At 39.6% G+C, this 24599-nt stretch overlaps 1 protein-coding gene across 4 annotated transcripts in view; it reads right to left on the reverse strand.

Moving 5' to 3' along the window:
- Positions 1-24599, reverse strand: part of Herc4 (HECT and RLD domain containing E3 ubiquitin ligase 4) — a 362042-nt gene that overhangs the window by 287473 nt on the left and 49970 nt on the right. For all 4 annotated transcript variants that reach the window (XM_067152418.2, XM_067152419.2, XM_067152417.2 and 1 more), the window contains exons 5-6: positions 13235-13348; positions 12979-13140 (exon numbers count right to left, since the gene is read on the reverse strand). In XM_067152418.2, coding sequence (XP_067008519.1) covers positions 12979-13140; positions 13235-13348 — 276 coding nt within the window. The remainder of the gene's footprint in view (positions 1-12978; positions 13141-13234; positions 13349-24599) is intronic.

Raw genomic sequence — 24599 nt, forward strand, 5'->3', positions numbered from 1 at the left:
CTTATAGGAAGGGATGAATCTTATTAACCTTAAGACCATTCTCATAGTGTTGTTCAGCCAGCTATCAACAAATTTCAAATGACAACTGTTGAGCCATGCCGGACAACAATATTTTACTGTAGAGAAGACCAATCCCAGTGCAGAATACCTCAAGAAAATATCACAGTCACCCCAAGTAGTTTCCGAGAACTTCTATATGTTGTTACGAAGCCGATTCATCCATGGTGTACCCCTGGATAGGTACTTGATAACTGAACGCAGAAGTAAATGTCAGCACGTAAGAGCTCAGCAACCCCTTGTGAAATCCGACAAGAAATGCGAAATTATCTTTCTAGTCTATACAGAAGAGTTCAGCACCTAAGAGCTCAGCAACCCCTTGTGAAATCCGACAAGAAATGCGAAATTATATTTCTAGTCTATACAGAAGAGTTCCTATCACAAGCCAATCAAAGTGAAGATTGCTCAATGTTGCTGAATAGTAACCGCAGGCAGTGCTCACCTAGCTCTCACGGAATAAGTTTCCATTAAGCCTCACTGAAGTGCTCTAGCTTTGAACTTTGTCTGCCACTCACATAGCATGGTAACATCGAGGTGTGTTCTGGCAGAAACTAGGCCTAAATAGCTAGTGCTGCCAGCTCTCATACGATGAGTGGTGTATTGTGTTGAGTGTGAGATTCTTACAGACATCTTTGTTAGATTATGGTATTTTATCCCATTGGACACTCTACCTGGCAAGCTGGAAGGATTACATAATGATGTCGGAAGTGTATTATCTTTGTGTGTTGTAAGATGGCAAATGCTAAAAAACAACGTTCATAGTGAAGGGAGATAGATAGCAACTGCTCTGTCGTACCAGCGCTTAAATCACTTGGCCTCCAGGGTCTTACTTCAACTTATCGTGCTATAGCTGTCAGACTATCTTTTTAAGATCTCCTGGCAACTTTATACATGCGCACTCTACAATACGATAATTACTTGTATACAGGCTTGACTTACTACCTCAAGCATTTTAATGTCAGACGTGCACCTATCACTGAACACATGAGCGACTTGAGTCATATAAAGAAAGTAGATCATGAGCAATCGAATTAGAGATACCTGGCTAGTAGCACGTAATACCTTTATGATAATGACAGCAAAGCAGTGAGGCATGGACTCCACAAGACACCAGAGGTATTACTTTTGATCATTTCACAGCCTCCCACAATTCATGAAGATTGGTTGGAGCAGGGTCCAGGCAACGCACGTCTCTCTCGACAGCATCCCATAATTGTGTGTTCAATGGGACTAAGATCGGGGCTTCTCTAGGGCTAGGCAACCATCTTCACATCCATACAGTGCTCATCAAACCAGTTTGCCACAATTCGGGAGAGACAGGCCACCAGTACAGGAATTCATGTACCTTGGAAGCATGATCTTAAACAAGAGTGGAGCAGAGCAAGAAGTACCTTAATAGAGTGGCCAATGGCTCTAAATTCTATAACCTCACACATCCCCTGATCTGGGACAGTAAGGTACTCCTACAAACCAAGATGTCCTTGTATAAATCATATCTTATTCCCATCCTCATATATCACCTAGATTATTATTTATTTAGCATATAGTGGTAAGTTACACATGTATCTAAAATTATATACATAGGTACATAAACAAGAAACATGAATCTTGGGTTATGACATCAAAGTTGAATGTCCAGATCCCTGATCCACTGTTGAACTTCAGACGTTGGTTCCAGAAAGTCACTCCAACTACCCGAATAGCACGGCAACTTGCACTCACAATTTGGAAAACTGTTAGCCATGGGGTGTCACAGTCACATTCTGACGTTGAAGTATAATTCTACCTGTAAAGGGAGTCCTTGCATCTTCCATGTTTTGTCCTCATTCAATTCAATGTGGTCCATAACTTACGCGGTAGATGATGACTGCTGGGAAGGTTTTCACCAGAAAAGATGTTGTGCAGAGAAACGTCTGTGGTGGCTGTCCAACTATCTCTCCATTCCTCCAAAGAGTAAAAGTTAGTAGCAACTCTGACGGCTCCATCATATAAAGGTGGGTGACATGACTTCAGCCTCTGCAGTTCGGGTGCGAGAAGGTCTAAAAATGAGTAGTTGGGAGTTCATGCAGATCTTCTTGTACTCTCTAATCAGGGCATTTGTTCTTAAATCAAGTAGCATTACACCTGACAGGACTGGAAGCCAAGATATTGGGGTGGATTAGATGGTGGAGCCTTTTAAAGAAGTTGGGGAGATCACCTCACATTCCACAGCCCAAATCTGCTGTATCACCTGATCAAGTTCTCAAACTGATTGCTGGATTGTCTAAAGTGAAACCCAAGAAAGAACTCAATCGGTTAATAAGAAAAGAACTAACCTTCATGAAAAGACATAATATTGGTTCATCAAATATTTCTGCCCCTTTCACCGAAGAAGAGCTCCTGTCTGCTCTGAAGACAACAAAAAACCGCAAAGCACCTGGTTTTGATGGCATTCACCCTGAATTCCTCAAGCATTGTTGGAAGAACACAAGGAAATGGTTGTTACGGTTTTTCTCAAATATTCTGATTACAGGTAAACTTCCTCCAGAGTTCAAACGAACCAAGATTCTAGCTATTCTGAAACCAGGTAAACCTTCCGATTGTCCTGAAAGTTATCACCCAATTGCTCTAATGAGTGTTTGTTACGAACTTTTGGAACGGCTCATCTACAATAGAATAAGCCCTCTAATTTTACGATCGCTCCCAGCTGAAAAAAACCAGTTTTAGACCTAACCGTAGTTGCAAAGACCAAGTTCTTGCGTTAACAACCCACACTGAAGCAGGTTTTGAAGAACGACTGAAGAGTGGTGCAGTGTTCATAGACCTTACAGCCGCTTATGATACGGTTTGGAGAGAGGGAGTTGTGTATAAGTTTTTTAAACTTGTTGGATGCAGAATAATGTCACAACTCATAAACAACATGCTATCAGGTAGATTGATCCAGGTAGTTCTGGATAACAAACATAGTAAAGTTAAAAATCTCAACAATGGTCTCCCTCTAGGATCTGTGCTCTCTCCATTGCTGTTTAATATGTACAATGCCGATATACCCCGCACTACATCACGCCAATTCGCTTACGTGGATGACCTAGCAATAGTTACTCAGCAATCCAATGTGAATGAGATAGAAACAACTCTGAACAGAGACTTTGTCATTTTGAGCGAGTACTTTAGTAAGTGGTGTTTGATACCTAGCACCAGCAAAACGGAAACCTGTCTCTTTCACCTTAATAACAGGCAGGCAAACATTACTTTGAATGTTTCCCTCGACAACTCTCCCCTACCACACAATCCCAACCCCAAGTACCTTGGAGTAACTCTTGATCGGACACTATCCTTCAGGAAACATTTAATGAATATCGCTGCTAAACCGAAGACCAGGAACAATATCATTCAGAAACTTGCAGGTTCTACATGGGGAGCATCAGCATCCACTCTTAGGTTGTCAGCACTGGGACTGGTATACTCTACAGCCGAGTATTGTTCTTCTGTTTGGCTGATAGCCCTTATGTTAACACATTGCTGACCGGATGCTTGAGCTTGTCACATACCCTGTGGACCGGACATCTTCCTACTAAGCATACTACGGTGCACTTCATTATAAAAATGTACGTAAATATTAAACCAGTCAAAATTTTATCTTTAAAGTTGGTATGAGTATTCAACCAATGCCCCTAGTAGTACTTCAACATATCTAAGATAAGCAAGCAAATGCGTGTTAATTCAACAACACATCATTGATATTTACATCATTGTCGTCGTCAGAGTCGCTTGACTAAATAAGCACACTAGGTAAATTACGGCGTGTAGAGGCTTGAATATCACTTCCACTATCACTCTCACATTCAGTTTCCACTAATTCATTATCACTATATCCATTTGAACGATCATCGGCATATAATTCTTATCGTCGTCAGCTAACACCGTATTCCGCGGGCGCTCCATCTTGTCATTAGCTGAACCGGCAGAAAGAAAGTCGACGTTTCGAAACTAAATCAAAGAATAAAGGAGGCCGTGAATAAAAGAAAAGTGGCAGGTATACATCTACGATTTATTCTACTCAATGTGCAAGTTCGAAATAGTTCAATATATGGTCAAGAGATGTCACAGCAAGACCAAAAACAATGTCGTGAACAAAACCGAGATTTCTCGGGGCCCGTCACCTACCGCTGGCGAGCGTACCCATGTGTTAAGAATATTGATGTTGTTCTGAATCAGCGCGCAGTCAGATCTACTCCTCTTTTCTGGTTGCCAGTCTTAAGCCACATAACACCTCCAAGGATTCGCAGACAAAACAACCTAATTCGTGAGTTCAGGAAGATAACAATGAACCCAAGTCTTCCCATTCATGAAGACATGGTTGTTAGGTATGGACGTCTGAAGTCAAGATCTCAGCCCATTCAGACCGCAAGGGAACTAATCAATAGCAACTTTAACGGTTCTGATGAATGGCAATTGGAGTGGACCAACTCAGCTCCAGATGAATGGCAGACCCTCTAGTCGTCAACACCTACCACCTGGTTTTAATCTCCCCAGACGAACTTGGGTTCTTCTCAACAGAGTCCGTACCAATCATGGACGATGTGGGCCATTGTTGCATATGTGGGATACGCGCTCCTTTCCTGAGTGCGACTGTGGTGAGAAGAAACAGACCATCCGTCATATTGTCACGGAATGTCCTAGGAGGTCATACTCCGGTCAGCTGAAGGAGTTTGTGTGTGCTTCCGACGGGGTTGTACAATGGTTGGACAGCTTGGATTTAAGTTTATGAACTATTTTAGAGATTGGTTGATTGTTTAAGGTGTTATATTGTTTGTTATATTTTTGAATATTTGTATGTAGAGTTATGTACTAGCCATAAGCTAAATAAATAAACTAAACACGTACTAACATTTAGCTGAGCGTCGCTAAGTCGTGAGTAAGGACTATTCAACCACACTGGTGCACAGTACTCAGCACAAGAGAAAACCAGTCCCAAAGCACAAGATCGTAAAGTGATTGCAGAGGTTCCCCAACTTGAGCCACATAATTTCTGAAGGATGACGTTGCGTGTCAAGCTTTTTAGACAGGTTCAGAAGATGATGTATAAAAGAAAGTGTGCAATCTAGAATAATACCTAAATATCTTGGATACCAGTTATGTCTCAGAACTCGATGGCAAATGTCAAGTTTAGTGTAGGCTTGATAGTTGTTCAGATGGCATAGAAACCTGCATGCTGTGGACTTAGTAAACTGCAGGCCTGTGAAATGAAATTTCTTAGGAATGCCATTCAGAAAACATGGCAAGAGCATGGATGAAATGAGAATGTCAGATCATCTTTGGGAGTGAAGCACCCACTGGAAGAAAGACGAAGTCTGCAAGACTTAAATGGTTTGGGCATGTAAAGAGAATGTCAGGCACTCAAACACCACTTGCATACATGGAACAGACAAACAGAAAGCAAAAGGACACCTGACGGATGACCATGGAAACGATGGCTGGACCAACTGAAGATAGACGGGGAGTACAGGAGGGGAATGGAGAGTAATCATGGAGAGAGAGAGACCTGCATCGACAGACAACAGTGGTGAGAGCTCGTTCCATACCACCCTACCAAGCAAGAATTTGCTACAGAAGAATAATGATGATGACGATGATGATGCAATGGATCCCTCTTGCCAGCAAGGTACAGTTTTGCCCAGTAATGGTGGTATCCTTGTATGGGGACTGTCTTGTGGGATGAAATGAGACCCCTGGTAAATCTGACAACATCCCTTACCGTTGACAGTTACAGGAACCTGCTGACAGATCATGTTCACCCTTTTGTTCACCTACAGCACCCTGCAGGCAACCTGTACATACAGCAACACAATGCTCCTCCAGCAGCAGGAGCAGCAGTAACATCATCATCATCATCATCATCATCATCATCATCATCATCATCAGGACTACGACAGTTGAACCTGGTGGCAGTGGTTTTCCCAAATCCATGCTCACTATACACTCTTGATACAATGGCCCTCAGAAAGCACAGTGCCTGCTCGACTTCTGAGAAGGAGTGGCCCATATGTCTGATGCCAACAATCTGGCTACAATCAAATGTGTCGAGATCTCGTGCATTATCCGTCCTGTACAGTCTGTACGAGGTACAACGCCCTCGCCATTACATGCTACGCCCTCCTGTTATGTTCACCAGGCCAAGCAGAGCGTCATTTCCTCGCTAAGGCAGCTAGCTCTAATTCAAATGCTAGAGTGTATATTCACAACCTATTTATAGTAATTTGGTTGCGTCTCTAATTCAACTGCTCGAGTGTATATTCGATACCTATTTAATCCTTTCCCTTATGGACAACAAATTGTCATCAAGCAGAAAATGCCCACACGTTATGGATGTTGAATTATCACAATTAATTATCACAATTATTTTCATAATGTGCCTTGTATTTTACTGAATGTTTTGGAAATACTGATAAAATACTAATAAAATGTATATCTATCTTACCTTTACCTGTCGAGTTTAGTATGGTATGCCTCATAACAGGCTGAAGCAAAAAGGCACATTTCTGCACGCAATGCACATTGTTCTTACATCTTTCCTAACATCTATTTTCTAACACAATGCACATTGCCAGCTAGCATATTTTTTCTTGCCTGTGGATGGAATCTTGGAGATGAAATGTCTCTTTTAGTCTAAGGAATGAGAGCTGCTGATTTTTTACCCCATTTGGATGGGGCATGGCACATGCTATTGTTCTGTAAATAGCTATTTGCAACATGTGAAGGAACAATTTCTTGTACCACTTCACAGTTTTCCTCATAGATGCATATGCATGTGTCACTTGATCTTCTACATCCACACCCCCAATATTCTGATAATAATCATTCATTAAGTCAGGTTTGAAAATTGTTAATTTTGTGACAGGAATAGGATCAGTCTTCCGTGTACCCACCATTTCCACCCTTGAGTGACAATGAAATAAGACAGACACTAGTATTCCACCACTCCGTAACACAAATGTGAGAGGGGATAGTTGCCCGATTTCCATTTCTGCCCTCCGTAGTGTTCTGGCATTACCAAGTTTCCGTAGCCCAATCTTGTTAGTTCGGACAGTTCACTTTGCATTCGTTCTTTTATTATGGAGAGCTATAAACAGTTTTTGGGGAATATACCAATTGTCCAGCTATACTGTTATGTCCTGGTTTAGTAGTGGACTCATTAGATGCACTACAATTGAACCTGAAAGTCCTAAGTCCTGGTCTCCAGTGTTGTCTGTACCTTCCCCCTGTACACACTGCTGTCATAAAGATATCCCGTCCCACTCTCGCATAAATCAAACTTTTGATTCCAAACGTGGCCCTTTTTGTCGTAATATACTGCTTCCATCTCAATCGTCCCTTCCACACAATTAGACTTTCATCTACGGTGATCATTTTTACCATGCTGATAACTGTCTTTAAATTTATTTCATGAGGTGTGCAAATACAGATCAGATCTTATACAGTTTGTCATCATTCGGTGTGCCAATACTGATAACGCGGAGAAATCGAAATACTGAAGAGAACCCATTTTCTGACATACAGTTCCCAAAAGAAGGTGTAGAAAGCACTTTGTCAGTTGACTAGTACATTTCAACTGATGGTTTCTTGACAATACCTATCAATATAATTAGTGATAAAAAAGCTATAAATGTCATCACCAATGTCTACCCATTTAAGAATCCTATTTATTTTTAATCAATTTTCCCTTTGAAATTAGATTCTGCCTCACTTTTCCCCAATATAAATTTATCTCTTTAACTATCAAATTGATTAGTTCATCATCAAAGAAATGTTTAAAAATTTCAACACTAGTACTGTCAACAGTTAGTCCTGTGTATGTTTGAACACCTGTTATTCCATCACTGTAAGAAGATACTGCTGTCAGCAGATGATGTGATCTGGGGTAAGAACAGCAAAGAAGTGCAGCAGCAATAACAAGAACAACAACAACTAGATGTACTGAAGGAAAAAATTCAGAAGTATGGCATGAAAATCAGTATAGATAAAAGCAAGATTATGATGATGTCGAAAGGGGAAAGGCAAGGAAAGGGCACTGTGAAAATTGGAAGTCAGGGTCTGGAAATTGTGGACAGCTTTAAATACCTATGAAGTGAATTAATTCAAAATGCTAGGGTGGACATAGGGATTAGCAGGGGAGTAAAGCAGGGCAATGCATTCTACCAAAGTGTAAAAAAAACTTGTTTGGAGCAAAGAAGTACCAAGGAAAAGTAAAGAGGATAATGTACAAAATGTACTATGTACCCATACTGACTTGTGCAGCTGAGAATTGGACTTTGACTAGCAGGCAAAAGAGTAGAATTCAAGCCAGTGAAATGAAATTTCTAAGAAGTATGATAGGAAAGACAAGGAAAGACAGAGTGAGAAATGAAGATGTTAGGAAGGAAGTTGGGATAGGAAAGTTAAATGAGAGAATTGAAAAGAATAAACTAAGGTGGTTTGGACATGTAAAGAGGATGGAGGAGAATATAACTCCAAAACAGATGCTGGAGGCAAAGTGCGAGGGCAAGAGAGCAAAAGTAAGACCTAAAACAACGTGGATTGAATCAGTGAAGAGCGGGATAAGAAGATGAAATTTAGACTGGGACAGGATCATTGAAGAGGGATGGTGGAGAAGGAAAGGGAAAGATGGAGGAGTGCCATTAATACTCCGACCCGGCAGGAGTTGGATAAGGGGAAATGATGGTGTTGTAATAATGAGATTTTATGTTCCAGCCGGGGGTTGATGTTGCTCATGTCCGTAGGTTTAACCTCAAAATATCCTACACGTGACCCCTGGGTGGTGCTAAGCGAGCAACAATATATCACTGCAATCTCCTGGCAATTAACATACAATGACATATCAAACACATCACAACAGCTCTTTTAAGAGCTCCCTAACAAGAAACATTGGACCAACCATTCGACTCCTCCAACTAAATGTCGAAAGTATCAGCAAAGTGTGACTATCTATCTAAACTTTTATTGGACAACAATATTGATATTGTCGCCATTCAGAAAACGCATGTTTCTAATGCAGATCAGTTTCAAAGCAGACGTCGTATCCCTGGTTATACTGCTCTTGGAGTGACATCACGATGTGTACGGAATAGCCACCTACATCCGCAACAACATAAATGAAGCCTCACTTATTTCTGAAAATACGGATGGAAATATACATACAGTTGTCACACAGTTACATGGCATTACTATAACAAATGTCTATAAACCACCTAACATTCGTTGGCCTGAACATGTCTTACATACGGCAAAGCATCCTGCAATTTTTGTTAGGAATTTTAACAGTCACCATGGACTCTGGAAGTACTCCAAAAATGATGAAAATGGTAGAATGCTCGTGAAATGGGCATAGGAAAATGACCTACATTTAATTTTTGATGCTAAAGACAAAGGCACATTTAGATCAGCTGCACGGAACAAAGATACAAATCCAGACCTCTGTTTTGAAAGCTCTAATGAAAGTGGTTTTCCTGAAAACATCACGAGAAAAGTGATTGGTGAATTTCCACATAGCCAACATAAGCTCATCCTAATTTAAAATGGTATCACAATCCCTGTAATTAGGTCAACACCACATTCTCGTAGGAATTTTCGTAAAGCTGATTGGACCAATTTCACAGCAGAACTTGATAAGTGCATCTGATGGATTCCTCCTAAATCTAACAACTATTGGCGTTTTGCTGGTGGAGTTATAGGGACAGCTAAGAAGTTCATTCCAAGAGGTTACCGCAAAGAATATATCCTTGGATGGAATGAAGAAAGTGAAGCACTATATCAAGACTTTCAACGATGTGGAGATCCTAGCACAGCTACCGAGCTTCTGTCCAGTCTGGACTCATCTCGAAGGCGTAAGTGGATAGAAACAGTTGAGAGGATAGATTTTACTCGCTCTAGTAGAGAAGCTTCGAATCTTCTCAGAAAATTAGGACGAAGCCCACCAGTATGCAGAGAACTGGCTGAAGTTACATCAGATCAAATTGCCTCTCACATCACTGCAAGGTCACGAGTTCAAGGTGACAAGAAACACACCAAATACAGTATATTAGATGACAACTTCACGTCTTGAAGTCAACAGCATCTCAGTCTTCAGAATATGCAAATCCTTCACAGTATCCGAGATTAATACAGCACTGAAAGATCTAAAACCATTTAAAGCTCCTGGCTTCGATGGAATTCATCCTGAGTTCTTGATCAATCTGGGATAAAATGCGAAGAAATGGCTGGCAACATTTTTTACAGACATTTTACTAACTGGACACTTGCCATTGGAGTTCAAAAAGGCTAAGATAATTGCAATATTAAAACCTGGCAAACCCAACAACAAGCCAGAAAATTATCGCCCAATAGCTCTCCTTAGCTGTTGCTACAAACTTTTTGAAAGACTCATATTTAACAGAATAAGCAGACCCATTTTACAGCACATTCCCATGGATCAGGCAGGCTTCAGGCCAGATCACAGCACTTACAACATTCAAAGAAATGGGATTCCAAAGAAAATTGAAAACATCTGTTGCTTTTGTCGATCTCACTGCTGCATTTGATACCGTGTGGAGGGAAGGTATGGTCTATCAACCTCTCAGAGTCATACCATGCAGAAAGATAGCAAGAATTATTAACAACATGCTGAGCAATAGGAGGCTTCAGGTTATCATCGGAACAATGTGAGCAAGGACAGGAAGCTTAAAAATGGTTTGCCTCAAGGTTCAGTCCTAACACCACTCTTGTTCAGCTTCTATATATCTGATCTTCCTGAAGTTACATAATGGAAATTCTGCTACGCTGATGATATAGCATTAGCTGTGCAACACAAAGAACTGGAGAAAACTGAAGAGATGTTAACAAGGGATTTGTCCATTTTGGAAACTTCCTTCAGGGACTGGAGACTCAAGCCCAGTACCAATAAAATGGAGGTGTCTTGTTTCCATGTAAACAATCACTTAGCAAATACTAAATTGAACGTGAGTTTCTGTGGCAGCACACTTCACCACAACTGGAACCCAAAATATCTTGGAGTAACCTTGGATCGAACACTAACCTACAAGCAACATCTGCTGAACACCGCACAGAAACTGAGAACACGTAACATCATCATTCATAAGCTTTGTGGAACTACCTGGGGCTCTTCGGCAAGCATTTTACAGTCTTCAGCTTTAGGCTTGGTGTATTCAAGTGCTGAGTACTTTGCTCCAGTATGGATGAACAGTCATCACACAATACTTACTGATACTGAATTGAATTTCACCATGGGCATAATAACTGGCACAATTCGATCTACGCCAAATCATTGGCTCCCGCTTTTATCTGGAATAATGCCATCCGATTTACGCAGATCCACCGCTCTCATCAAGGAATTTAATAAAATCTTACGGAACCCCAATCTACCTGTACACGAAGATCTACGAACTATACACCAAAACAGATTATGTTCACGCCATCCAACTTTACGTAGTGCCTTAGACATGGTTGCTAGAGGCTACAACCCAACTACAGAGTGGAAAAGACGGTGGGAAGCAGTAACGGAGATCCATCTGCACAGTATGTTCTCAAATGCCAAACTTCCAAATGGATTCCAGCTACCACATAAAACAGGGTCTGCTCTGAACAGAATAAAAACAGGCCATGGCAGATGCAGAGACATGTTTAAATGGAACAAGTTGCCGACACCCGCGTGTGACTGCGGAGCTGCACGACAAACCATACACCATATTGTCAGAGTGTGTGAAATAAGGGCATACACAGACAGCAAAGTGGATTTTCTGGTAACTCCAGAAGCAATACAGTGGATCAATGATCTTGACATTCAGTTGTAAGGAGTCTTTTCTTGTTCATTGTTTTCTTGTATGTAAATATGTATATAATTTATTTTACTCAACTTGATTGTTGGGCCATATGCTAAATAAATAGGTTCCACCCATTATTGTCTGCGCTCCACATAGGTATAAGACTCCTCCCTCAACCATACAGGAACAGATTTATCTCTTTCGATTTTGGCACTTGAACTAACAGCTTCTACAATATTGTTTTCTAAATCACCATCACCAAAGCTGAAATAAATATCACTGTCATTGTCCAGTACATCTTCAACAAAGTCCGTCGGAATTTCCGCACCACTAACACTCACTAAATGTCATGAACCGCTCGCCTCCTGAACTTGTTAAAACCATAGTTACGAGTGATAATGGTCACACCTAAATATTCAAGGCATATTACTTGTACAATCTTGTGTTATTTATTGGTCTGAATCTTTATTAAAAGATAAGCAGATGTATCAGACATCATCTGCCTGCATTCGTAATTCATAGCAAGACGGTAGCCAGCACATCTACTTGAGGATAAGGAAATGACATTGCTGACACTGAATTCTATATGGGTTTCTTTCATAACGCAAACAGAAATGTCTAGTTGCATAGACTGTACATTCCAAACACAAATTTTTAACTACAGCTGACATTTTCTTGCAACTATAAAAAATAACCTTATATAAAACTGTAAATATAATACCTCAAATATTGACATAAGTACTGTTTGCATATTCAGAGGAAATGTTCACAATGACCATAGTTTTAGTTTCATAAAAATATCACGAAAATGACCAAAGATATGAAGTGATATCCAATTAAATGTGCAGAGTGAAATCACAAGGCCTACTGGGCAACGTGCTAGCGCCAGCAGAATTAAATGGCCTTGTGTTAATAGGAATTTGGTGTTGAGTTTGAGTCTAACAAAAACAAGAAAATTTCACAAAACTTTCCATGTGCTTTCCTTGTATAATCATAAATAGTAGGTTCAGGTTTAAGAGACTTGAAGTAATTGACTTCTCTAAACTCCAGCCTACATGAGAACCAGGACAAAACTGCCTGACTAAATACTGAATGAAACTGTAATATTAAACAAATAAAAAATTACCTGATTTTGACACAGCAAAACTGTGGTTCCCTCCACATGCAATGAGAGCAATAGGAATCCCAACGAGTGATGATATTAAACGTGGTCTATTTTCTACAGGTGTATTTGTTCCTAGACCCAGCTGGCCAAAAGCATTACAGCCCCATGAATACAACTGGCCATCTGAAAAAAAAATATATATATATATGTACATATTCCTACATTCACCAAATCATTTTAGAGAATCACTCAAACGTTTTAACAATACTACACTTACTGTTGGTCAAAGCTAAACAATGATTATGTCCAGCTGTTATCTGAACCACATGGCAAGTAGCAAGAGATTTCACCATCTTCGGCAATGGTTGTGTATTCTGCCCAACACCCACACCTAAAATCAGCAGAAAACAGGAAAAAATTTGTAAAATACTTCCCATCAAAATGTGTAAGGCTTCGTTATGTCACAAATACATACATAATAGACTATTATGCCTTTCAACCTTCAGTTTGTAAGCCTCTGTGAATTAAAACACCTCCACAATCTTCTATTTGAAACTATCTTTAGGGCCCCGTTTATAGCCTCCCTCTGCTTTTCTTACCTTCCATCGCCGAGTTCATTATACTCCTACGTAATCAATTTTCCAGTTTATGGGACTGGGAAGAAAGTGGCCGTGGCCTTAATTAAGGTACAGCCCCAGCATTTGCCTGGTGTGAAAATGGGAAACCACAGAAAACCATCTTCAAGGCTGCCAACAGTGGGGTTCGAACCCACTATTTCCCGAATACTGGATACTGGCCGCACTTAAGCGACTGCAGCTATCGAGCTCGGTCTTTCCAAACTAACTTAGCCTTTAACTTATCTCCACGTTCTGAATACCATCCTGCTACTGTTCCCACCTGTTGTACCAGCAAACATCCCCACTACTTTCGTGTCTTACTTCCAACTTATGAATAAGACTAGCTGATGTACCCGTGCTTCGCTACGGAATTCTACATTGTATACAGTACAGTATTCTAGGTTAGGTAGTGTACACGTTGTGAGCAAGATTGTATTAAATTGCGTAGCACTTAACGTTACCCTAGAAACACGACAGGGAAGTCACCAAACGTTTTTTCTCATATGAAGACTGGGTTAGGGAATTTTCATTGTAAGGGTAGGCCACCTTGCCTACCATCAGTCACAATCAGGTTGAGGAGTTTTCATTTTAATGACAGACACTCACTCTCCACCTGCCTTTTTACATCCTCAGAAAGACTGCCATAGTAGTTTCCCCAATTGAAATGAACATAGGTCATTACAATGACGTCAGTATGAATGGTGCGATTAAAAGCAATGCTTTTATATGAAATACTCGATCAAATGAAAAACCACACATTTTCTCTCCCGATCTAACAGCCCAAAGTTCCAGAGCTGGAATGACCAAGCCGCAGAGAGCCGAGATCCGTGAACACAGTTAGTCTTATCTTCGGCCGGGTGGGGGTGTCGAATAGTGGAGACTCCCAGGGCAAAAACTATGCACTCTTACTAATCTGTTTAATAGGAGTACCCGTCGAGTCGGAAAATCTCAGTTCACTACGCAGGCGGCGGAAAAATCTATCTGATTTGGAGACAAATTTTTTCTCCAAGCCAGAGGAGAAACCCCACCTCACTGCTAATTTGGAATAAAATTCATGTAGAATTTAATAAAAGTGAATAGGAAAAAGCTTTCCTTAAGAAACGGCTCTTTTCAGGGTTGAATTTTGAGTTATTTCATGAATTGTGGTGCTATAATTTGGATTAGTTCTAAATTGTAATCCTAGACCAGGTCATACTAATACTACTAAGTGAGAGTTTGCCTTAAATGTGCATACTGCTCATTCAAAACAGTGCGTCAGAGTAGGGATCGAATAGCTGGAATACTCTGATGAACCAGTCTGTAATGTACTGGCAGTATCAGAAAATAAATGAACCAGAGGAATGGCATGCTAGAGAAGAAAGTTTTCTAACTCCCTAGCTATTTTCCGCCAATATTCAGTCAGGCTTTTATACTCGTTACACAGCATTAATCCCATCTATTTGAGTTGAGCAGCAGCATAAAAGACAAAGAACATCACAACAAGCAGTGGTCAATGTAATGTTATTGTTGATCATTGTTATGCACTTTAAATATTGTAGGCTTCCACATTTAGTTTTCCTCCGACTCTGAAATACCACTCTTATCATAGTCGGTACAATAAAACTGAATAAAACATAAATGATCAGAAATTGTATTCTCTACAACTTATGTTATGTAGTACTTTTCGGTGGGACCAATATATTGGGTATTTAAAAATTAAATTTTAAGCGCCTTCCCCTAAACTACAATTTCATCCAGGGTGAATAAAATTGTTTACAACTTAGACTGTAGCTTCTTATTCCCCAACTCCATATACCGATTTTCATTAAATTCTGTTAACGCATTTTCTCGTGGCTCGGCGTTGATGTGGACTTGGCAACAAAAATACAAATTGATGAATATCTGTATTATCGAAGCCGGTATGGTAACAATGTATGAGATAAATGATCGGAATTTATCGATAGGACCACTAATAAAATAAATATTTGAGAATTCAATTTTAGACCTTCCCCTAAACTACCATTTCACTCAGCGTGAGTAAAATGATTTAGAGCCTAGATTGTAGCGGCTCATCCCCCGACTTTACATACCAATTTTCATTAAATTCTCTTCAGCCGTTTTCTAGTGATGCGTGTACATACATACATACATACATACATACATACATACAGAAATTACGGAAAAGTAAAACGTGCATTTCCTTGTTACTATGGACGTGACCGATACAGAAATATCATTTTTTTTCAAATTCTGAGCAATGTACAGACAAAACTCTTATTTTATATATATAGATATTCCGAGTCCACCCAGATTTCATTCCCGCACAGCGAAGTTGGTCAGAAAACAGACCAGTGTGAAGATCATTTTGTCTGAGAGATTACTTATTTCTTATGATGATGATGATGATGATGATGATGATGATATCCAAGTATCGTCAAATGCTGAAAGTACTAGGGTATGAAGCAGGCACAACAGCTTTACAGGGTTCCCAGCCAGAAAGTCAAACTAATTTCCCTGACCATAAATATTGTATTCCCTTGACAAAAATTTGGCATTTGCACAATTTTTAACAGCCTCCTCCACCTCCATTAGCTGTCCAACACCAACCTGTACACAATATTTATTAGTTAAATAACACAATTTAATAATGTTCTGCCAGATAATAATAAATGTTAATAAATTTTATGTATGCATGAATAATGAAAAGTATTACTGTTAAAATCACTAATAAACACAATATTGATAATGTAAAAAAAAAATCTGGTTTCAAGTAGGCGTATTTCATCTTCAATTCTAGCTCCACATTCTTGTGACTGCATTCTTGTAATTTTTTTCGTCTTCACACTTTCTTATTTTATCACTTATTAATTTTTCAGTTTTTTCTGTCCTCTTCTTTGACCTTCAGGTGTGCCTTCTCCAACTAATCCTGGTATTTCATATCAGCACATCTCACCGATAACAACATTCTATGATAACAGTAACTGGTACGCATCTGACACCTCCATCGTACAAAATGGAATCGTGCACTTGTCTTTGTGCAATAACTGACTCCTCATGCACGTTTTCTACCAACACTGATTTATTTATAGAAAAGCCACCCTCCACTGCAGCATTTCCTTGAGACAGTATAAGACAAAGCTTTATTACTTACCAAAGTTCTCTATAATGATCGTTTTCTGCTAAAATGTTAGGAAAGAAAATGTCTAAACACATACTACCATCAGATATTGAGATATATTCTCTGAGTTTAGTTTCCAAAACTTCCTTCAATTCACAACGCAGAGAAATGTATTGTGCTTTAGCCCTATCGGCCACATTTTCAGTTATTCCATTAGCTTCATTAAACACTTCCAAGATATACAGTATTCCATTCAGGTCTGACCAAGTCTTGGTTGCTGATATATGTGGGTTCAAACTCTTAAGACCTTTCACTAATCCATACTTTAAAGGACTCTTATCCAACAGTTTTGTCACAACTGCCACTAATATTTTCTGACATTCGTGTTTAAAACCAAGAATTTCTCTCTTTGACAATTTTAGGTTTTTAAGTACCTTTCTCGTGCTAAATCCAACATCAAATTTACCTACCTCACTTAAGTTTGTTGGGTCCTGTAGATCAAGCAAAATCACACTCCTAATATTAATGGCATTCGCCATTTTACTACACTTGACAAAGAGATACATCAAACTTCTTAATAATGCCATTGATGTTTTCACGGCCCATACTTATAGACATGATACTGTATAGGCTTTTGAGCTTATGCCGTGTCAAGAAAATAAGGTGAGATTCTTTACGTTTCACAGAGAACTGTGCTCAGCGTCATCAGAAGAAAAATCTCGACTGTCCGCGAGAAAGGCTTCTTAAACAAACAGCCTATACAGTATCAAACTTCTTAATAGTTCATTCAGATGGGAGTACAAAAATGGAGTAAGCGGTTTGTTACTTTAAAATCGCCTGAGAAAAGACTCACATTCCAAAGAAATGGTTTTGAAAAATGCTAGTCTGCATTTTATTAAAGGGTCTTGGATTTGTTCTTAGCAACTTAACATTTGCAACATATGCCTTGATATGATAAAATATCAAACTTCTAAGGTTTGCTCCAGACAATGAACATTTGCAAGCCATCGTACTGTACAATACTTCAGTGGGAGCACTGTACTACCAGTCACTGCAGTGATCTGGCCCGGCGAGCTGGCGAGTCTTTGAATAAATAATACATGTTATGCAGGAATGAGTTAAAAGCTCCCAAATCACTGTCATTAAACCTGTTTTAACACGTTCAGTACCTGCTTCTGAGCGGGACACTTGAAGGCCTGGACCCATTTTCATGCCCGGCCCTCTTGATGTGCATCACTTAATACAATTTACAATTACTCCCAAACTATAAATGTTAGAAAAATGATACTTTGTGCTTACCTCTAGTAAATATTTAGGGTGTGATATCTAGTGTCACAGGTTTCAAAATACGTCTAATTTTATACAGCCTATCTGTATTTTCGGCATAATGATTACTGTCACTGAAGTGAAGAAATGAAAGAATATGAAGGAAGTGTATTCGGAACATTGTTTTAGAAAATATCGGAGTATGAAAAACAGGGTCTTCGAACCAGTACATTTTTATATCAGGATTTTGGACTAATCTGTTTCCACAATTGCATGATCGAATTCTTTGTGAAAGGCCGGGGCACCGCACTTATCACTTGACTCGTGTATAGATTGGTCTGCTCACACACATGCTGATAACATTCGTCATTCATGAAAATACTCACGTAACTCAAAATATCCTGTTTATTTTCTATTTGAACGTTTATACCAGAATTCTCTGTAAATGGTGGAACGGGTGGACAATAACTAGGATGATATGTATCTAGCACTTCACTTTTCTCTATAGGCCTATCGGATTCGGGAATCGAAATTTCCTCCAAGTCTCTTTCTGGAATAAGTTCATCACCAGAATAATCATTGTGAACAATATCTAATAATTAATCTTCCATAAGAAACGTTGTTTTATAAGCCATTATACTACACTCGTAAGAACAACACGCACTGCATTGGAATCTCAAGTACCGACTTGACGTGCGAGGAAGTACTGAGATATTCCCGCTAAAACAGCTGGGATAAACATGAGCCCATTCAACGCGAGGGTTCTCAAAAAAGTCAACCAACTTCCTGCTACAACCAGTAATGCTGAATAAGGTGCAACAATGCATAGATGATGAATATAAACAGCATTGCTTCGCGCGGAACATCAAACGTCGTACGCCGTCCATGGCCCGCAGCATAGGAGCAAGCTTAAACGAATTACGCCGTCCACAGTCTGCAACGAGTTAACAGCTCCATTGATGACATGCACACCACACACTCCCAGGTTCAATCATTTTTCCCCCATCCAGATTTTCTGTCTTCATTTCCACTTCAAGCTTCCTGCGAAAGCTCTAGTTCACATTAGGCCCATCCATTGAGACCTGCAACAAGTTTTTTCTTTGAAGAAGTTACAGTCCATGATTAAATTTCTGCAGCAGATCTCGGGCAGTAGCACAACCCAGAAAAACACTTCCAATATCTAGAAACCACTTCATGAGTTTTGATATTAAAAAATCTGACAATGAGATAAATTTGTCCTGGTGTTACCTTATTGAGTGACTCATCAAAAGAAACTGCATAATCCTCACAAGTTTTCAAATTGTTTGTTAATAACTCACTGAAATGTGGTGCAATACCACGATTAATCAATTAAGAACACTTACTTTTACCAAAGGTGAATTTCAATGCAATTGCACCATCTGGGAACATAACTTTAAATGTACCACATATATCTGCACATGAACTCCTCTTGTATTTACCAGCGACAACTTGTAATGCTCATAAAATTTCTGCTTTGGCTACTCCATCTTTATAAAAAATAAGTAGCACATTCTACAGACTTTCCATTTTCTATCCCTGCCTCAGTCTTTACTGTTTCTGTTGAACTAACACTCTGTTTGACAGCAGCATTATCAAGATATCCATGTCCAATGTTTACACTTCTTGTTTCTGTTGAACTAGTAGCTACACTTCTTAATTCTGTTGAACTAGCACTAGATTTGATAAAAACTGATGATGACAATGATGATGGCTGTCTTGATTTAATATTCTGAAGTTGAGTGTGTTTTGGTCCAGTTCTATGTGAATGAATTACCTGGCACCCCATATTGCTGAGTTTAACTTCTTTCTGCATACATTACAGTAGGCTTCAAATTTCTTGTCCGGTAAATCACTGAGCCAATCTACAAACTCTGGATTAAGGGTTGAATCCAGCCATTGATAGCTGAAAGTTGTTTTTCTTGCCATCTTATTTAATGCACAGAAAAGAAAAGCATGTTAATTGTACACAAAAAGTGCATCAAAGCACCAATACATTTTTCTCAGCAACGTAAAGATATCTTGTTGGGATAAAAATATACTTGTATAGCTTGGTAGGGCCAGCGCCGCCACACACTGTTCAGCATTTCAACAAACTCATCTTGTTTTGTCATAGCCCAAAACATTTACAGTTTAAATTTTTTTTAAAAATAGAATTCAATTTACCTCATCAATTGATCAGTTTTCCTCGCTTCAAAGGATTAACTGGTTGCAGTTTGTTATCAGTATAAATTACCTGACACATAAATTTGAGTCAACTTCCCTGACTTTCCCTGACAAACGCCAATTTTTAAAAGACTTCCCCAACTTTCCCTGGCAATCTTGTAAATCCCTGACAATCCTGGACTTCCCCTGACTTTCCAGGTCACTGGGAACCCTGCTTTATCACCAACTGTAATGAAGTCTTCATGATGGGTTTCCACAGGGAAGTTTAGACAGTAAAATAGATGCTCAAGGTCTTGAATTAGACCACAGTTGCAATCAACAGTGTATAACTTCATCTTTTGAGTGTAGCCTTGGTTATAGGCATTCCAGTTCTTATCCTATTAAGGTGGTGATTATTGTTTCAACCATCCTCTATTACCGTAACACTAATCAGAGGAAAAAATGAAAGGGGTCAGACACTTCAAAAAATTAAGATATCGGCCAAAGGAAGACAAGGGCCATCAAGAGCGTGAAAATTAAAGACTCCCTAGGATTCGCAACCTAACACAGTCGGGGTCGAATAGAACAAGAGTTGACCTAGGGAGGTCGGATAGGATAGATGAAAGTGAGGAGTTTGGCACAAGTGGAAGCAATGCAAGGACTCGGCTAAGGCCCTTGTGGTTACCAACCCACACTCCCAAGTTGAGAACCCCTGGGGCCCCTTTCAGTTGCCTCTTACATCAGGCAGGTAATACCATGGGTGTTATTCTACCATCCCCACCCACAGGGGCTAGGTATCCTATTAAGGGTCTTCCAAAGTAGCCAAGATTGTGAAGATGTGCTGGAGGTCCTCTTCTTGGCCAATTGCAGTCTGATAGTGTAGACTGATGCTGCCAGTATCGATTCCTAAGAACACTTGGTGTAGCTGGTGCAGCCCCGGTGTTATTAATGAAATTCCTACGTGACCTGGTACACCGTTGTACTATTTCAAGACCACAGAGAGGGTGACTGTTGTCCACCTCTCATCTGAGTTTCTCTGTTTCAGCAGCTACTTACTGTAGGCATGTACAGTTTCATTCTTAGAAATTGTAACAGAATCACTCCAGAGGCTTCGGTGGCAAACGCACACCTGCCAACTTTTAGAAATCAAAAATAGGAAGTTTTTAAAATCTTGGATTTCATCACATATACTGTGCCATGGTCTAGGTGAAAAAAGGACAGGATAGAAGGCATACTGTACATATCTACAGTTACAATGTGAATTGATCATTAAATTTAAAATCTTAAACTAAGACAACATAAAAGTGGTTACAAGAAAATGTACCTAATCATTCTCATTTATGGCACATACATACAAATAATAATATGTATATCACACCGACACACACAACAAAATGCATAATAGTTCCCTTTATTAGACTGTAAAATAAATGGAAATTTAATTTTATAGGTATCTCTGAACACTTGGAGATAACACCTGTTACGGTTTTTAGCCATAACGTGAAGAGAAAATAGCGGAAACTGTCACCAACACAACTCCCTGAAATACATGCAACTCATTAAAATTAAGAAGTAAGAATGAACACAAATGCACAGAAATATGCAAAACCCCTACCACATACAAAACAGATTAATGTGTCTCAAACATTATTAACATACGACTTTGACAGAGGTGGGGGGGGGGGGGGCTGGACGCCTTTTTCATAGGTTCTTCATGTCCCATAACCATAACTAATAGAAATAAATATTTGAGAATAATGGCATTTCCTTACGCTAAATGTGGGTTTCACCCTAATGTGAATCACGTTAAATCAAATACAAAATTAAGTTACTCTTATGCAATAATTTTCGGGAATTGAAATTTCTTCCCTAAAATGCGGGTTTACGCTAAAATCGAGGTCGCAAATATGAAAACCTTCTCCACTGGAACTTATTAAATAACAACAGTGTATTAGAAGCTGTGTAAAACACCAGACAACAAATATGAAAACATTTGCACTGGACCCATAAAAGTACTGTTACAAATAAAACACTGTTTGTTTTACCGATCTAATTTAATTCTAGGATGACCCAATAAAAACATACACACAATTCTATTCAGCCATGAATGACCAGGCTCCACTACTTGCTGTCTATTTACAAGTCTCTCTGCTTCTCACAGAGGGTGGCCACTTAGGTAGTCTACCTGGACAGGAGATAATCCTTATTGACAGGCTACCTTTCATTTTCGTTCTGATGTTCCGCTCCTTTGTCTCACTCAGCTGCACGCAGAGATTTGAACACAGGTCTGCTGACCCCTACAACACACGACTGTTCCTTGGTTCAACTACAGAGAAAGTCCAGTAATTCACATAGTCAACACAGTAGCTTACTTTGCTGCTCTATTCAGTAGCGGCGATTGAGAATTAGAAGGGGGGACACAAAAATTTGTAGAGAGAAGAAAGTACCCAGGGGCCCTTGGAATATAGAGGGTGGGAGGGGGGGGGGGGGGGTAGACATCAACATATTAAAAAGTACCTACAAATTTGTAAATTTTTATTCTCTCTAAGTGAATTTTGATAGAGACATACAGGTTGACAGTCTACTAACTTAAGTGCGGTAGTAAAGTTTTTTTGACATATTGATTCAATAAAACTTCCGCCGGGCTGAGTGACTCAGACGGCTTAGGCACTGGCCTTCTGACCTCAACTGGGCAGATTCGATCCTGGTTCAGTCCGGTGGTATTTGAAGGTGCTCAAATATGCCAGCCTTGTGTTGTTAGATTTACTGGCATGTAAAAAAACTCCTGCAGGACAAACTTCTGGCACCTCAGCGTCTCCAAAAACCATAAAAGTAGTCAATGGGACGTAAAGCCAATAACATTCTCATTCAATAAAACTTTCACCAAAGTAACAATAATTACACTGTATTACAAATAAATAGAAGTACGATGTGAATATAGAATTAAAAAAATCATTTAGTATTTGACTAACAAGGTAACACACACATTAACTGACAAATGTGCATGGCAAGAAGGCGAATCATACCTGTGTCCACGACTTTGACAAGAATATACCCCTGCTACCCTTCGTCGCAGCACATATTGCTGCACGGGTCTCCATTATTTGCTGTGGCGTTGTACAAATCTGTTAGCTGCGACTAACAACATTTTGTGCGTATTTTCTCTAAGTGTTTTCTTTATAATTAAAGAAATTAAACGAAAGAATTAGCTGAAAAGACAACAAGATTTGTAAAAAATGCTTTTTTATATATACATAATTCCTAGCTTCAGGCAAGAAATTCCAAGTGAACTCACTCGCGGAATTACAATCATTAATCAGGCAATATGGTGAGAGTAACATATGAACAATGTGTATTCTATGTAGTTTCTCTTTTTTAATTTAGGGCATAGTTGTGAATGTGTGTGTGTTTGTGTGAATCAGCTGGCCACTGTGTGTACGAGGAAATTAAGGTAAGCCGCATGTTTTACATTCCTTTAGCATGCTTGAGTTGAGAAGTGCTATTGAAAGTCCCCCCTCCTTGCTCCCTCCCTCACCCCTCAGCACTCCTCTGTAGGACAGACCCCCCCCCCTCACTCTCCCTTCACAGCCCTTTCACCGCAACATACGTCTGGAAGGAGACGGCCTGCCTCTGAACATTCCTCAACACTTTCTCCTTCCTATTCTACCCATACCATTGTAGAGAAGGAACTGATGTCATTTAATCGCACCCTGTTGTGTGCGTATGTCAACAGCCAATCCATCGTTGCTCACCTCGACGAACTGAAGATGATATTTGAAGACAGTCCAATTCATACCGCTGCTGTAAGCGGGAGTTGGCTCCGTAGTTCGATTCCCTCAAGCATGGTTGACATATCGGGCTATGATATTCACAGGCATGATCAGACGAACAGGCGAGGTGGTGGGGTTGCCCTACATTGTAAATCAATGCTTAAGAGTAGAGTTGTCTACTCCTGCTGTAAAAATGGCTCCTGAATATATGTTTGTAGAGGTGCTTGTCAATTCTGTAAAAGTACTTGAAGGTGTAGTATAAAGGCCTCCTGACGCAGTGCAAGACTTCCATGATTTAGAAGACAGGTTACTGAGACTGCTACCATCATACGAGCACATGATGCTTTTTGGAGACTTTATCACCAATTTATTAACTCTGAACGACGATGCCTTACGACTACAAAATATTTCTAAATCCTGTGACATGACTATATTACCCCTTAAACCCACCCACCACATACATACTTCCACTATTTCCACTGATACATTCATAGACCTAGTAATAACAAATAAACCTCAAAAAATTCTTCACTACGGTCAAGTATCTGTTCCTGACATATCTAAACATGACCTCAGATACTTAGCATACTCTCTTCACGTGCCAAAGTACCGACCAAAATATGTAACGTTTAGAGACTTTAAAAGGATGAATTTAATACAACTGAGACAAGATGCACAACTCTGCCCCTGGTATGACAATGATGAAGAGTGATATTGACAAGAAAGTGG

Source organism: Anabrus simplex, chromosome 8, assembly GCF_040414725.1.
Source record: "Anabrus simplex isolate iqAnaSimp1 chromosome 8, ASM4041472v1, whole genome shotgun sequence".
NCBI classification, from domain to species: Eukaryota; Metazoa; Arthropoda; class Insecta; order Orthoptera; family Tettigoniidae; genus Anabrus; species Anabrus simplex.